A 17,228-nucleotide genomic window follows, 5' to 3' on the forward strand; every position below is an offset into this window, starting at 1 on the left:
CTCTATGTCGACATGAAATCCCGAATAAAAGACGAGGAGGACAAAACTTTATATTTGATCACGAAATTGTAAGCGAAGCCACCTTGAATCATCAAGCTTCAGCGTGAGATAAAGAAAAAAGAGCTTTGAATTTTAAATCATGAAATATAAAACCCTTCACAAGCTACTCACTTAGCATAGGCCTTCTCCAGTAGTGCTACCCAGAATGCCGTGGGGGAGTGGCACCGAGAGAAGCACAGAGTGGAACCAATGCAGGGCAAGCGGTCATCGATGGTAACCATAGTCCAATGGCCCTTCTGCCAGATATGAAACTGGAAGGACCCCTGGTACATGCAGTCCCCCCACAAGGGCTGGTCTGGAGGACAAACCTAGGTGTCATCGAGGGAAAGCAAGGGAGAAATACTTAAAAAAATCCAGATGATTTTAAGTGCCCGTCTGCTTTGTGAAGTGGGCTGTGACCAATTCTACCAATGAGACAGGTGTGCAAGGCTGAAAGTTAGAACATGAATTTCTTTAATGACATTGCACTATTATTTTATCATTTCGGCAACTTCTGAAATGACATGTTTTTATGCTTGCATGGCTGCTATCGTTTGCACACTGCACGCATCCCATTGGAGTAACCATTAAAACAATTCAATGTGACAAGTTTTATTTTATGAAACAACCCATTTAAATGTTAATTGCTTGCCAATAAATAAACATTACTTTAGACAAACATTTTTATATATTTTCATTACATTTACCGTAAATGATTGCCCTCATATTGTTCTGACATGTTATTTCTATCTTTGTAACGAACTTTTAATTTCCTAGTGTTTGAACAGTGCTATATAAACAAACTTGCCTTGTCTTGCCTTGCAAATCATGACGAGCGTAACCACACAGGCGCATATATGACTCTACCTTGTTCATCAGATGTTTGTTCTTCAGCAAAAAAGTGCAAGCACAGAGAAACCAGCAGTCTCCCAGCAAGCCCTGTTTAGCGTGGCCCTCATTGATGTTGGCAGGGAAGAGAACGGGACAATCACACAGTTCCTGGGTGGGTGACACAAGGATAAAATAAAAATACCATGAAGAAAATAAGGGAGGTGGTGCATCGGGTTAAAGCGCGTACCATGTAGGCACAGTCCTGACCGCAGCGACCCGGATTTGGAACCTGCCCGTGGTCATTTGCTGCATGTCCTCCCCTCTGTCTCCCATACCTCCCTCTCTATCTCTCTCTATAATAAAGCATAAAAAAATGCAAAAATAAGTCTTTAAGAAAACAAGGGAAAGTATATTGGGGAACAAATAATCCAGACTGAGAAAGTCTCATTCATTTATTTAATTTAGTGAATGTTTCTATTGTTTTTATTTCCATAACGAGACTCATACTGGGGGTTATCTCAGCCATGGTTGAGGAGGAATTGGGGGGGAAAGGAACTTTGGCTTTGACTCAGTGACGGTTTTAGGCACGGGCGAACCGGGCAGTCGCCCGGAGCGCCATTCTTTGATGACACGTGGGAGTGCCACGATCAGATATAAAAAAATAATAATCATCTGCGCCGGCTTTCTATGATGTATCTTAATATTGTATGGTGAATTGGCATATTGTATTGGCGCCTTAAACTCCCACCGAAGTCCGTAGGGCCACCAGACTTGATGTGTTTTGCAATGTCCGTTGTATTGTATTTGCTCTTTGTGAGGTATTGTGTGACGTGACGTCCAATGACGTTTACTCTTGAAAAGGTACTATTCGTGCCTTCAAAACAGTCGGAGTTTCCGGGAATTTCGTGGGTTGGGACCTTTAGATCGGAGGAAATCTCCTTGAACACTTTGTAAAGTCGCAGATTTCCCTCAGAACTTCGTGCGCAAGTAGAGCAACCCGAGCGTCACAACAATCATCATTATCATATCACATACTTCACTATTGATTGACGTTGTAACCGTCTGTTGGCATCGACTTTGCTCAGTTTTAAACGTTGTGTACTGGTAAACCAGCTCTAGATAAGGGGCAAGTTAGTGTAGCCTTCCATACAGTGGCAATACAATGTGCTTCTAATAAATAAAATAAATAGTATCTAATGAAAAGGATAGTAGGTGATAGGCTACAAGAAAATAAAGCCGCGCGAACTTTAAACTGATCCTACTAAGTTCTGTATAGTTCTGACTGTTTTTTATCGTATAAAAAAACCCTGCTCTATGATGAACAGCATTAGATTTGTTGTAAGCGTGATCCTCATCACTGACTTGGCGTCTCGTTGTTACCAGGAGTCCAGCCCAGGACCATGAACAGGCCTCAGGTACCACTTATTGTCTATTGCACAACTAATTGAGCCATTCAGGAAGGGTCTTTCCCTGGGTTTTTTCTTCCTTTGTGTTTTGGGGAAGTTGCGATGTACGTGCCAAGACTTAGTCTAATCGAATGAAACATTTATAGTTCCGTAAATAAAACTTTTATGGATTTACCTGTGGGCGCCGCCAGGTGACCTCGTCCTGTAATCGCGCGAGGGGAGAGGAGCAATCAGAGAACAGCGAGCGATCGTCCGATGGAAAGTCCGAGTCGTCGAACAGGGTGGCCCTTCCATCTTCCCCACACTTTTCAATATCCATTACTTATCTTGTCCCTGACCACAGGTGATCCTTGACTTGAACAGTCTAGATCAGTCGGCCGTGGCCCCATTTACGTCGTTGGCAATGTCATCATCCCGGTAGTTTTTACCTTGAATAGTAGAGAACAGCAGTCACGTATTATACAATGAAAACAATGGTTTCATGTTAATGTAAAGGGCTGATTAGAGGTTATGCCCTTAGCAAAAGTCCGCTTTTATGTAAAGTAGCCGTTCTTATATTGTGTATTGCATCGTCCCTAAAGCTAAGGGTAGACATAATTAAAAATAATAATGGGTGAACATGATTATCCAGTTATTGAAGCCACACAAGTGAATGTAAATACTGTTACTGAACAGAAGGAACATATTTTTGCGTATGTGCAAAACCTAGAACGCGATAGCAGACGGATTCATAACTGGAGTAAACCCTTACATCTTACCTGTCATGTCCTACAGTGGGCTGCACCATCGGGCGTTTTGATGCTAGTGATACCATTCGAATAACGACTAGCTTATTCTAGCTTATGTAGCACGACAGGAGCTTATATACCTTAATGTAAACACTTTTTGCTGCGATAATATTTAAGTAATAATGCTTATTTTACCTCACCCTACAAAAGATTAATAATAGCATAATTTACAGCTTCAGTGACATATCTCCAAAACACAAAAACTCATGCTCTTCCGGTTGGATACTGACTTGCCCATTCAAAGAGTGAATCCTTCCGATGCTATTGAACACCAGTGCCACCTAGCGTAAGAAAATGAAATTACCACCTGTCTTGGCTGGCAGAAAGGGCTCCAATTACTGTTGCGGGTTTTTTTGTGATATGGCGTTGTTGGTAGGTATGGTATGGAGAAACAGTGAGAAAGTGAATGCATTAATACAAATAATGCACAAAAATAACGATATCTCCAATTCAAATATAATATTTTATTAGGTCAAGACATAGACAACAAAAACAACTATTTACAATGAAATCTTATGTTGTGCGTTTATGGCATCCTGGATCAACTTGCTTTTAAGATAACCATGCACCTGTTGGGAACCTCAATAAAACATTTGATTACTCCTTAAATCACTGTTTATCCAGCTTAAGGATAAACCTATTGGGACCTATAAAGAGAAGAAAAAAAAACACCCCTAACACACGACTTTTCGCAACTCAAAACACTTTTCTGTTGGCAAATGAATTACTGTCCAATGCACCTGGGAGGTCTAGCGTCAATGAGTGGGAAAAGACCTGTACTATTAATGAAGTTTGATGCAAAACTCACTGCTTTCAACAAGACCAGTAGTCATCATGGTTGGCACCCTATCCATAAGCCTTGTTATCTATAGCATTAATAGTATCTAGTATATGGAATTCAAACACAAAGTTTAAGAAAACGATACTGTGTTGTTTTTTTAAGATTTATTTTTGCATTTTTATGCTTTCTTGTAGAGTGAGATAGAGAGGAAGGTATGGGAGGACGTGCAGCAGATGACCACGGGTAGGGGTCGAACCCGGGTCGCTGAGTTCAGGACTGGGCCTATATGGTATGCACTCGACCAAGTGAGCCACAGAGGCACCCCAGAATTTTTATGTCTGCCAGAAACAAAAATCACTATCGATTTTAGGCAAGGCCTCTGTACAAGTGACATCATCTAGGACGCCAATTCACCAGGGCGACACCCTGTAGGAAACAAATTAATAAATCCGTCAGACTTGTTTTGGTCATAAATTGTTCAGTGATTTATTTTCCATTTAAAATAGACCTTTTGCGTGACACTTCTGAACATGTAGTATGTGACCTGTGGCCCCAAGATGATCGGAAAGAACCCTGGTTTCAGGAACAAATGCAATTGCAACGATGATGCTGAATGTATTTGGGTCAGATGGAACCCCTGATCTTAAGCCCACTTCCCCCTCAATGCTTGTCACTTCTGATCAGCAGTACCAGATTGTTTATTAATACATTATAGGTAGAAAGATAGGTAGTGCGATTTTATGTTTGTATCTTTAATTAGTATTTTATTTTGTTGAACTATCAATTTTCTTGATATAACTATATTTGATTGGTATGCACGTTTCATTTTCAGAGACAATCTGAAGGTGCTTGACAGTGAATAGAAAAATTCAACACATTTTATAGTTTTAAATGATACAGCAACATAAGGCCTGTTTTAAAGGATGCCTTGGGTAATAGATAATGTATAAGTACTATAACAATGGCACGTAACAATGGCACGTTAACAAAGGCTGTGGTTATTCAAAAAGCCACAAATTCTCATAGGTTAAGAAAGTATGTCATATTTGTCACGGTTGACCTACTTTACAGTCACTCGTGCCCTTTTTCTCTTCTTCTGAGTACAAGATATAAGTGCAAGTCTTCCTCTGACCTAAAAAAGCACTTTCATTTTATGACGGCCTACACACTTCCTATGTCAATGGCATCAAGTAAACCCACACATATTTGATAAAGTATTGCACAAACATTGTGATTTCTTCATCGGATGCATACCTGTTGAGTAGCATAATCGTTAACCTGTTTCAATGGGAATGTGTCGCAACTTGACTCAGGGACAGGGACTCCTGTCCAGCCTGGCAACGGACGACGCGATCATCTGTTGCCAGGCAGGTTTGGAATGGATTATGTATGGATGACGCGCCCGGTACAAATTTGGCAGCCGGTACAAATTTGGCATGACACACTCCTTCATTGAGCGTGACAAGACAGGTTATTGAAACCTTCTTTAAACACTCAGTTTACTAGCTAAATTCGATTAAACAATTCAATACAATACAAATATAAAGTAAAAACAAGTGTTATCTAGCAATCCGTTATCTGTATTATGTTATTTCGTCTTTGGAAACATGAGCCGAATGTTTTTTGAAACCTGCCCAGCAACGGACAACCCAATCAAATCAGTTGTCAAGTTGTCAACAACTGATGACGTAGGCCGGTACAATTTTCGCCCCTGTCACGTTAAAATTGTACCGGGGGCGAAAATTGTACCGGCCTACGTCATCGTTTGTTTACATCCTGACAACCTGACAACCTGCCCGGCAACAGACGACGCGATGCAGAAAACATGTTTCCAAACGACGAAATAACATAATACAGATAGCGGATTGCTATCTGTATTATGGTAGATAGCGATAACACTTGTTTTTACTTTATATTTGTATTGTATTTCATTTTTTAATCGAAACAATAAAAAAAATTGCCCGCAAAACGGGCGATCGCGTCAAATGACGCGTCAAATCACGTAGGAAGGTTCTTGAACATTCTAGACTATGAAACCTGCTTAAAACACTCAGTTTACTAGCTAAATTCGATTAAACAATTCAATGCAATACAAATATAAAGTAAAAACAAGTGTTATCTAGCGATCCGTTATCTGTATTATGTTTCAAGAACCCTCCTACGTCATTTGACGCGATCGCTCGTTTTGCGGGCAAAACATTTGTCATTTGACGCAATCTACCGTTTCGCGGGCAAATATTTTTATTGTTTCGATTAAACAATTAAATACAATACAAATATAAAGTAAAAATAAGTGTTATCGCTATCTATCATAATACAGATAGCGATCCGCTATCTGTATTATGTTATTTCGTCGTTTGGAAACATGTTTTCTGCATCGCGTCGTCTGTTGCCGGGCAGGTTGTCAGGATGTAAACAAACGATGACGTAGGCCGGTACAATTTTCGCCCCCGGTACAATTTTAACGTGACACCCCCGGTACAATTTTAACGTGACAACGGTAGCATGTTTAAACCAAAAACGCTATTTAGATAAAGGAAAACGATAGTTACGTATGTAACTACGGTTCTATGAATTCCGGATGACCGCCAGAGGCGGTGCTTTAGCATTGGATGTTCCATCTCGCGCATGCGCAGGTCGAGTAATTATACCAAAAAAGTCAGCTGTGACACCTGGGTGACCCGAGAAAGTCTATATATTCCGGAGTCACCCGAGGATCTGTTCCAACTGGATCTTCTCGCGGAATCTGAGAAGTCTGAGTGACAGAGAACTCTGGCGGTCATCCGGAATTCATAGAACCATAGTTACATACGTAACTATGGTTCTATTTATTCCTACTGACCGCCAGAGGCGGTGCTTTAGCACTGGATGACTAATACCAAAAAGGTCACGAAGAGTGCTCCCCAATCAAGGGCTTGAAGCCGTCGACAAGACAGCCGTCGCCACAGGATGAGGAGCAGCGACATTAACCCTGTAGTATCGGGCAAACGTACATGATGAGGACCATGTAGCCGCGGAGCAAATGTCCTGAAGTGGAACCCCCTTCAAGGCAGCCCATGATGTAGCCATACTCCTGGTAGAGTGGCACTTAACGGCCAAGGGCATAGGGAGCCCCTGTGCCCTATAGGCATTCAAGACCACATCCACAACCCAGTGGGAGAGTCTCTGTTTCGACAGGGCAGCCCCCTTCCTGCAGCCCCGTAACAGACAAAGAGGTTATCTGTCTTACGCAAGCTGGTTGTCGCTTCAACATATGCCCTAAGCGCCCGCACCGGGCACAACAGGTCTGACACTCTTTCTGCACCCCCTGGAGAGCCTGGGGGATTGAAAGCAGCCAACTCGATTGATTGGTTTACATGATGGGGAGACAATCGTTTGGGTAGGAAGGATGGGTTCGGCCAGAGCACCACTCCTGACCCATCTGCGTGCCAGCGCAAACACGCCTGGCTCACTGACAAGGCATGGAGTTCACCGACCCGTTTTGCAGTTGCAATGGCAAGGAGAAATGCCGTCTTCATGGACAGCCGCGTCAGGTCTGCCTGACTTAGTGGCTCAAATGGGGGTAGACATAAGGACCTCAGAGCTACTTGCAGGTCCCATGATGGTGCCCTCAGGGATCGCGGCGGTTGAAGCCTCTGGGCTCCCTTCAGAAACTGCCTGATTAGGTAGTGGGACCCTACCGTCTGGTTATCCACCCTTGCGTGTGTGGCTGAGATCGCGGCCATATAAACACGCAGGGTAGACGCAGCTCTTCTGTTGTCCAACACAGACTGCAGAAAGTGTAGTATCACTACCACTGAGCAAGTCTCCGGGACTTTGCCCCGCGCCACGCACCACTGTGAAAACAACTTCCACCTGTTTGCATAGAGCAACCTAGTGGAGGGTGCCCTTGAACTAAAAATAGTACGGACCACTGACTGTTCGCAAGACGTCAGCAGTGGGTCCTGGCTCTCAGGGGCTACACGCACAGCCGCAGGCGCCCCGGATCGTGTGCCATATGGGTCCGCCTACCTGAGACAGAAGGTCCCGTCTCTCTGGGAGGCACCAAGGCTCTCCGTTGAGGAGTTTCAGTAACGGTGGGAACCATGGCCTTCCTGGCCAATTTGGAGCCACCAGAAGTAGGCTGTGACAGCCACGCTGGACCCTGTCCAGCGTTGCCAGTAAAAGGGGAATTGGGGGAAATGCATAAAGCAGGCTGTCTGGCCAAGCATGAGCCAGAGCGTCCTGCCCTAGGGGACTGGTCCTCTCCGTCAAGGAGAACCAAAGGGGACAGTGGGTGGTCTCTTCGGAAGCAAAGAGATCCGCCACTGCCCTGCCATACCTGTCCCAAATCATCCCCACCACCTCCGGATGGAGTCTCCACTCTCCGGGGGGTGGCCCTTGGCGAGAGAGAAGGTCTGCCGCTGTGTTCCGGACACCTGGAACATGGACAGCCCTCAGGCTTAGAAAATCGGGGAACGCCCACGGAAGGAGCCTTTGCGTGACCCGCAGGCTCTGCCTCCATCTGGTGCCCCCCTGAGTGCCTGAGAGCTAAGAACACCGCAAGGAGTTCCAGCACATTTATATGCTCCAGTCTCTGCTGGGCATCCCACTGGCCTCCGACAGTCCTGCACTGCCATACTGCACCCCAGCCGGAAAGGGAGGCGTCCGTCTCCACAACCTCCCGCCAGGAAGCTATCCTCCCTAAGGGCGACCCCGCAATCAGATATGCCCTCTCTCTCCAGGGTCTGAGGGCCCGAAGGCACCCAGACACCCTGACCATCTTGTGTCTCTGCCACTTGGGGTCCAAGTGGAGACCATTCACCCAGATCTGAAGGGAACGCAATTCCAGAAGGCCTAGTGGGACCACCATTGATGCTGAGGTCAGCATACCTATCAGTCGAAGGAAGAGGCTGTATTCCAGGAACTTCCCCCGCATGAAGCGCAGTAGCAGCTGCAGAATGGTAGCTACGCGCTTTGGAGAGAGGCAGGCTCGCATGGCCACCGATTCGAGCACCAGCCCCAGATAGCTCACAACCCGCCATGGGGTAAGGTTGCTCTTGGTAAAGTTGACCATGAGGCCAAGCCGGTCCACATGGCTGAGGAGCATGGCTGTGTCCCTGACCGCCTGCTCCCGAGTTGGGGAAATGACCAACCAGTCGTCCAGGTATGGCAGTATCGCCATACCTGTGACCTGTAATGGTGACAGGGCTGCTGCTACACACCGTGTAAATATACACGGGGCCAGAGACAGCCCGAACAGAAGAACCCTGAACTGGTACACCTTGCCCAGAAAAGCAAAGCGGAGGAACCGCCTGTGACGTTGGGTAATAGGGACGTGAAAGTAAGCGTCTTTCAGGTCTATTGATACGAACCAGTCCCCCTGAGCGATAGCCTGGAGGACGTCCGCAACACGCAGCATGTGGAAGGGAAGAACCTTGAGGAACTGATTCAGCCCTCTCAAGTCCAGAATGGGGCGAAACCCGCCATCCTTCTTCGGTACCAGAAAGTAGGTTGAGTAGAACCCATCGAGCTGTTCTTGTGGTTCTACTATTTCGATAGCACCCTTCCCAAGGAGGGTGGCTACTTCCTGTCTCAGGACCAGGGATCTGTCGGGATTGGTGACCACGGTAACCTTGATCCCGCTGAAAGTAGTGGAGTGTGTACCCGTTGGATAGCGTGGACACTATCCAAGGGTCTGTGGTCTGCACTTGCCAGTAGCTCAGGTGCTGCTGAGAAAAGCGTCCGACGACCGGCCCTTGGACTTCAGTACCTACCCCCCCTGCCCCTAGCGGCCCTGGGGGGGCGGCGGCTGGGCGCCAAACCTCTTGGCGCCTGAAATGCCACCCGTGGCGCAGAGCTACGGCGCTGGTCAGCCCGTGCTGAGAAGTGCTGGCCCCTCGATTGTCCACCTGAACGTGGTTGAGAGCTATTGGCATGGGGTACCGCAGAGGCCCCCGGCCTAGAATGAAGCAGAGGTGCACGCCGTAAGCTAGCAAACTGCTGGCTAGCCTGGCCAACCTGTACACTTCGCTCCAGGGCCTGAAGAGCAGCTGGCCCAAACGTCTGGCCTGGGACCACTGGAAGAGAGCGGAGGGTCCGTCGACACACCTCCGACAGGGGTGACTGCGCCAGCCAAACCTGGCGGCGCGCCAACGTAACAGTTGACATTAACCTGCCTAGCTCCCTAGTCATGTACGCAAATGTTTGCAGTGAAGCATCACTGAGGGTCTGTGCTGAAGGATCAACACCTGACCCCCGTATAGTCTGAGACAGCGCCAGAACGATGTGAGAAAGCGAATTCCCAAGACGTCCCACACGGGCAGCAATGTTGTAACTCCTGGTAAGGAGGTCATCTGTAATCCGGCACTGGGGCCGAGGGCAGCGCGCATCGGTTCTCAGAGCCTCGTCCGGGGAGACAACCAGGGACGCTATAGCAGGCTCAATCGGAGCTAACTGGTCCAAGCCATAAGAATCAGCATTGGCCATAGTTGCCAGACCTCTGCTATCACTAGTGTGCTGGGAGAGAGCCCTTGAATCTGGCCAGCATCTATGAAGCTCTGCGATGTACGGCTCAGAGGGGGGCAAAGAGAAAACGGAAGGTTGAGTGGCCTGTGGAAAAAAGGCGTTCACAGGTGCAGATGAAACAGGAGCTTCATCCAACCCCAGTCTTGCCAGGGCCATTCGCACGGCTGGTCTAACGGTGTCGCGGCCGGACACTGACCCTCTAGCCGAGCCGCCCAGAGACCCTTGAGAGAACGCCTGAGAGGCAAGGGACGCTTGCTCTACCTCCTCTGCAAAGAGGCTACAGGACGCAGCTGTAGACAGCATGTCATCCTCTGTATCCTCTGCAACTACAAAATAAAACAGGAAGTGAACGACAAGACTTGACATGAAAATGCTCAACAGAATTAACAAACTTTGCGTGACATGACAGGATGTTTGTAAAGGTGTGGTACTGGAAGACCCACAGTTGTGACGTTTCTCATTACTCAGCTTCCCATTGTGCTGTAATTTGTTATCTTTGCATCATATATAGTCAATAAACTCCCTCCCATCGAGTTCATTTGGCATAGATTAACACATTTCTGAGTAACACATTTCCCTATATTACAATGATGAAATGTAATTCAGATAGTAAGAAATTCAGTTAGAAAGCATATGTCATAATAACATCTAATAATATTAGATAATTGAGCATCGTCTTACAGATAATTAGTTTAGCAACCTATCTGGCTGCCTATCATTTGATGAAACCAGAGCCTATTGGCTTGATCATTCCTAAACACTATTCTGCTCCACTCAACAAAAAAGAGACCAACTATGAGAGATTTCTCAAAATTGTAATCAAATTCTATAAAGATATGCATGCCAAGCATCATGGGATATTAATATTACTCCTAATCACCGGATATCCACATTGAACAACAAGAAAGTCTAGTCCCAACATTCATAAAGGACACTACCCATAACTTGTTATAGGTGTTGCCTTATTTTGTCGTAGGACAATGTGGGGAAGTTTTGTTGAAGCATAATGCGTGGGTAAGTTCCACAGGTGTCCCATTTCTGAGTGGAACTTTCTTGCCCCGCCTTGCAGAGTCTTGATTATAAAGGATGAGGAGATTCTACAACACAGCCATAACCAGAACTCTTTAGCCCAGAAGTGAGAGAGAGTGAGCTGAGAGACATTACTGCCTACACATAATAAGCCATGGCACATGTCAAAGGTCTAATGATGGCCCTCCTGCTCGCCACCATCTGGCTGTACGCTACCCCGACATCTGCAGGTAAATATGAGGGTCCATCTATCTGAATGTCAATCTATAGGTCCTGTCTGTCCGTCTGCCTCTCTGTCTGTTTGTCTGTCTGTCTGTGTGTATCTAACAAAAACATGTCTTTCCCGCAGCACCGCATGCATGCTGCAGAGAATTCACCCGGGGCAAACTCCCTTTCCGTGTCATAAAGGGTTACTCTGTGCAGTCTGTCGAAGAGCTATGTCCCATCGATGCCATAATGTGAGTCATCAACACTGCTGTGAGCTTTATGTCTTCTAAAGACACCGCCAGCCACTTCAAACACGCACCTTAACGGTTTACTTTTTTTTTTTCTTCATAGTTTCCACACAAAGAAGGGACAAGCATGTGCAGATCCTGCTTTATTCTGGGTTCAAAACTACATCAACCGAATCAGGTAGGCTTTTGGTCCGACTACAATCACTCTTTTGTTTGGTCAAAAAACAAACTCTGTAAACTCTCCATCACTATGTCTCTGTGGGGAAACCATCACCGTTATCTATTTAACTACTATGCAGGTTGAATGATTTTTTTCCACACATGGGTGTCGTATGGTATGTCTTATAACTTGTTAAGGCCTAGATTTGGAAAACTTTATTTCAAATGATTTACCGTTTATATATAAAATAAGATTAACTATTTTGCAAATATCGTTATGACTTTGCATAATGACACCTGCTCTGCGACCTATACTAAAACCGATACAGTAATTTCTAACAGTTGTAAACTGGATTTAAAGTGATAATACAACCCATAATAGGCGTTTTTTGTTCATCGTTGGCACAACACCTGTCACTGGACAAGGCCTATATGAAGACTATTGTTATGCTGCCCTCAAAACGATTGACTATAAAAAAAAAAAAACGACCTGCTCCACCGGACACACAGGAGCATAGATATAGATCCAACAAATATGAGTGCTCAACAATAGCCTATATATAGTTTTTCATTGTTTAGAACAATCTCAAGAGTACAGAACATGTTTATTCATTTAACGGGCTAATGTTTTCATCGGCGCTCTTCCAACTGAAGTTCCCGGCATTGGCATCACCGACTGCAACAAAGTGGGAATCTCAAACGAGAAGCCAATAGATCAATAGATAGGGGGCGGGGCGTTGCCACGCAGCCTCAAAAAGGAGATCACTCTAGTGGAGCCGAGCATGGAACTAGGAGCCGAGCCATGCTTTGCCATTGTCAAATCGCATGGCCGAACGCGTGTTGCACTACGCAGTAATGCATAAAGTACACTGAAGTTCAACTTTCGTCCCTCCCCTTCGACGTGCCGCATTCCCCCCGCCCGCACGCGATAGCTCGTCCCATACAAATTGAATGGGAGCCCATTTCAACGTCGCTGACAGGTCTGCGGGCGGGGTCGAAGCTGTAACACGTGATGCCATACGGCAAGTGATGTCATCCGCTGACGTAAACTTACTGAGGGCAACCAGCCAGGTTATTTTATTCATGAGGAAGTATAAATTACACCTTGATCACAGAGCACTCTGGACATCTAGGGTCAGCTCGGCTGCTTCAGCACCCTCTGAACGTTCACGTGTCCCCTAACTGAAACCCCTTCTTTTTCTTTAATTGTCATTGCAGCAGAAAAGCCAGAACACTTAATCAGAGCCGGCTGTGATGCATTCACACCAGAAGAGAAAGAAGGAAGCTTGCTGTGCTTAATATGAGGCTTATATGAGGATGATAATCGAACACAGGCCTACTCTTGTTGTATGCCCTTGTGAAAGGCATCAATTGTAGAATTATAAAATGTTGTCTTCCTTGTATGTGGCTTAACAGAAATGGCGTTCATAAGAAAGGCTTGTAAATTATTTAAATTCGTTAAATTATGCTATTTATATCAAGTTAACATAATTTATTTTGTGTAATATTATGCTTGTTGAGATCTTTCCTTTTTTATTATTGTAATTTTTAGCGTGTGAAGACGTTATTTGGTAAGCACACTTCGTAGGCTGAGTTCCTGCTCATCTTGTTTGAAGGGAAAAATACCCTCCTGTGCTCGGGTGACGTGGCCAATGGAAAACCCAGGCGTCGCGCCTTTGTTTTTAAAGGAGGATGTGAGAGGAAGAATTAATGCAAGTGGAAGTAGGCCTATAAAGAGCCTACACGTTTGGTATAAAGGAAGTTGTATCCATGACTCAAAAAATCTGGATTGTTTTGTTTTTTAGAAGTTGCATGATGTTTGTTTGTAAAATAAAAATAGAAACATTCTGCGGACAACCTTTACCGCGTCTTTACCTTCGGGTTGTGGAATGGGAGGTTCTCAGCTTTTATCTTGCATTGCTGTACATGGCCACTAGATGGAGGTTTACCACTTCAAACAAAAGTTCACCAACAACGACATATTTGAGGACTTGCAGCGTTCAATTATTGTTATTTTTTATCAAGTTAATGCCCACAAAATGAGTCAATTATTCTCCATCGAAGGCTTTACGGTCTGCCAACATTTAAAGTTGGTGAGTTTGATTTGAAGATAAGAATCCCCTTTTCATTCTTTGGCCGTCACAATAGCTGTAAGCTTTACCAATGGAGCTGAACTAACTTTATTGTGCTGTTTTTCCCTCCGGTCGCACGAATCCACCCAAAATGACACTCCACACTTGTGCTCCGAGCCATCATTACATCATCATCGCTGCACGACTGCACAAAGTGCTTTTCTATGAATAATACAAAGATACTTTTGGAGAGCGAGAGTAGGGGTTGAGGTCTGGATGTTAAATGATAACGACAGTAGGCCTATATAACTGTAGCGAGAAAATGTTTGCTATGTGATGGTTGTACAGAGATAGCTCCAGTGGATTGGTAAACTCACTTTAAAAAAATTGTCATACCACATAATTTTGGTTCATTGTAACTTTATTAAGCAACAAATTCATAATGCAAATTTCAGATGTTAAAATCACCAAATCACCTAGTAGGCCTAATAATGAAAGAGAAAAAGAGTGACATAAATAAAGAAGAAGAAAGCAAAGGGGAGGGGGGGGGGGGGGAGAGAAAAAGCTAGATAGATGGGTGCTTACAGGACATGATGTGTCTAAGCCAAGGTTGGAGACGTGCGTGCTCCTCCACCAAGCTTCGGTAAAAAGGAAAATAACATATTGCACTCTGCGCTAGCCAGACAGGTCTTCCATCACGGGCCACACACTACACGGCGAGACAGTCTCTCATGAAACTCAAACACGGATAATAACAGAGCAGTCTCCAGCCAGAAGCAATCTAATTTATACTTTTTAAGAATTGCTTGAATTGGATGCACTGGTTGGCACCACTAGTGAGTTCATAGACACAGGTAGTCGTAAATAGATAACTACAAAACGTATTCTCTAGGCCTGTAAACCTGTGCCTAGTTTATTTAGTGTCCTCCCTTCCTTATGAGCTCTAAAATGCATTCATCCACGCATGCACGCTTACACACACACACACACATACACACACACACACACACACACACACAGGGCTTTGACTGAATGCACTGTATAATTAGACAAACAAAAAAAGAGAAGAATGAAACATCTAAAGCAGGAGACTCCAAATGATTACACATTCACTCTGCTTCCTCCCATCCTGCTGCACACACAACCCCCAATTAGAGGAGAGGAGGGAGAGGACAAGCAAACAGCTAGAAGTCTATTTGCGTCTCGCTCTCTCCCTCTTCCTCTCTCCATCTCAGTCTCCCTTCTTCCCCTGTAGCCTTTAGAGGGCCGGGCAGGGGGAAGCGTGAGGGGAAGGGAGCGAGAGGGAGAGAGAAGAGACAGACAGACAGGGGTAAAATGAGAGTGGAGAGAAATATAACTGAAAAACAAGCTAGTTGTATAAATAAAGGAATCACAGCGTTTCACATCCGGTTGTTTTCCGTTTTATTGGCAGAGACACGAGAGTAAGGCAGATCTGGGCCACAGTTGCACTCATTGTTCAGTGAGCTTTTCCACACAGTCCAACCCAGCGACAGCAATGAATGTTGATTGTGACCCTTGCTCCTTTCGGTTAGCAGGGGGGGGGGGGGGGGGTGACGGGACGAGACACTGGAAACAGTGTGAGATCAGTGGTGATGATGTGCAATGTGCGTGATTGTACATCATCTACGTTACATCTCGTTCTTGTCTCGCTCTGCGCGTGACTCGTCGTGGTGTGTCGCTGACAAACGTTGGAATGCTCCCCCTCCCCCTCCCCCTCTCTTCTCCTCTCCTCCCTCCCTCCCTCCCTCCCTCCCTCCCCCCCTTTCTCCGTTCTCGCACGGAAGCGGCGGGTCGGCGATGGCGTCGAGACGGGCCGTGCCACGGGGCACAGTCAACGGTCGATGGTTTCTATGTGATCCATACCAAAACTCACCGACAGCGTTGAATGTTCACCGTGGCAAGCAACAGAGTCGGAAGTCTGGAGAGAGGGGGGGGGGGGGGGGGGGGGGGGGGAGAGAGGAAGGGTGTCTCGTAAGCAGAGCTGACACGTCCGGAGAAGAGGATGAGGCTGAGAGGGGTGTGTGCTGATGGAGGGGGTGGAAGAGGGAGAGACAGGCCTCACACCACTGAGGGGTAAGGTCACAGAGCAGAGGAACAACCAGAGGGGGGACGGGGATGGGGGGGATGGTGATGCAGAGGAGACGGTGACAGAATGAGTTCAGTGTCCGGAGGGCAGGAAGGGAGGATGAGCCTGACACAACCACCAAGGGAGGAGGAGCCTTGCTAAGACACAACAGCAACAAAAGCCTATTTTCATAGTCTGCAGTGTGACTGGAGTGTGACTCGACACAAAATAGCTGGACCTGCCCGGAACGACTTACTAAATGGGAAACACTCAGATTGAAAACGTAATGATCAAATATATATATTTTTTAAAAGTGGTGTTTTGGACGTCAGCCGTTGGAGACACTCCGGGCACGAGGGGAGATTGAGCTTCGGTCCACGGCAGCTTCTGTAACACACACACAAATACAGAGGATGTCAGTGGTGTTGTCCAGTTTTGATGTCATCGCGGAATACACAGCTGATAATACTGTCACAACACGAAATCATGAAAACAAAAACTTTGCAAGTGGAACTGAACAACCATTTAAACTGCTTCAGCTCGAAAGCCCATTTCAATTGAAAACCGAAATCCCCCGCCAACCAAAAACAATGGTGTTCAATACACTGTATCAAAATGGATTCAGGATTATTATCGTCTTTATTGTTCGACCCTCACGAACATCACATAAGAAACTAGCAGCCTATGAATCAGCTTGTGGTGCTAGTGGATGATAAGGACTTGGGGGAGGGGGGGGGGAACAATGCTTGCACGTCCTACTGCACAGCATTCAGCTTTGGCCCGACCACAGACTGAGTGCTCCCATTGTCACCGGCACGGCACTGAGTGGGACAAACAAACGCCTGCTAGCCTCTCTGCCCACGGCTGCACACAACTGGATAGGGCTGACGTCAGGATTATGAATGCTGATATATGGGTATTATTTATCACCTCCTCCCCGGGAGGAGAAGGAGGAGGTGAAGGAGCTGATGACACCGAGGGGGACGATGGAGCCCCGCTCTGGGCTCGGGCGTTAGGAGGCTGACGTCACGCTAGCATGCTAAGAGACAGGCTACAAGGGGAGACTGATGCAACA

General features: G+C 46.0%; 2 protein-coding genes across 2 annotated transcripts in view; one reads left to right on the forward strand and one right to left on the reverse strand.

Annotated features, from left to right (window-relative positions):
- Positions 1 to 3,304, reverse strand: part of eif4e2 (eukaryotic translation initiation factor 4E family member 2) — a 17,240-nt gene extending 13,936 nt beyond the window's left edge. The window contains exons 1-4 of the mRNA XM_056596492.1: positions 3,035 to 3,304; positions 2,452 to 2,704; positions 907 to 1,038; positions 172 to 368 (exon numbers count right to left, since the gene is read on the reverse strand). Coding sequence (XP_056452467.1) covers positions 172 to 368; positions 907 to 1,038; positions 2,452 to 2,595 — 473 coding nt within the window. The 5' untranslated portion in view covers positions 2,596 to 2,704; positions 3,035 to 3,304. The remainder of the gene's footprint in view (positions 1 to 171; positions 369 to 906; positions 1,039 to 2,451; positions 2,705 to 3,034) is intronic.
- Positions 2,238 to 14,212, forward strand: ccl20a.3 (chemokine (C-C motif) ligand 20a, duplicate 3). The gene is made up of 5 exons (XM_056596495.1): positions 2,238 to 2,285; positions 11,422 to 11,611; positions 11,731 to 11,839; positions 11,940 to 12,014; positions 13,214 to 14,212. The coding sequence occupies exons 2-5, from the start codon at positions 11,536 to 11,538 to the stop codon at positions 13,248 to 13,250; spliced, it is 297 nt and encodes a 98-aa protein (XP_056452470.1). The 5' UTR covers positions 2,238 to 2,285; positions 11,422 to 11,535; the 3' UTR covers positions 13,251 to 14,212.
- The last annotated feature ends 3,016 nt before the right edge of the window (positions 14,213 to 17,228 follow it).

The sequence above is a fragment of the Gadus chalcogrammus genome, chromosome 8 (genome assembly GCF_026213295.1).
Source record: "Gadus chalcogrammus isolate NIFS_2021 chromosome 8, NIFS_Gcha_1.0, whole genome shotgun sequence".
NCBI lineage: Eukaryota > Metazoa > Chordata > Actinopteri > Gadiformes > Gadidae > Gadus > Gadus chalcogrammus.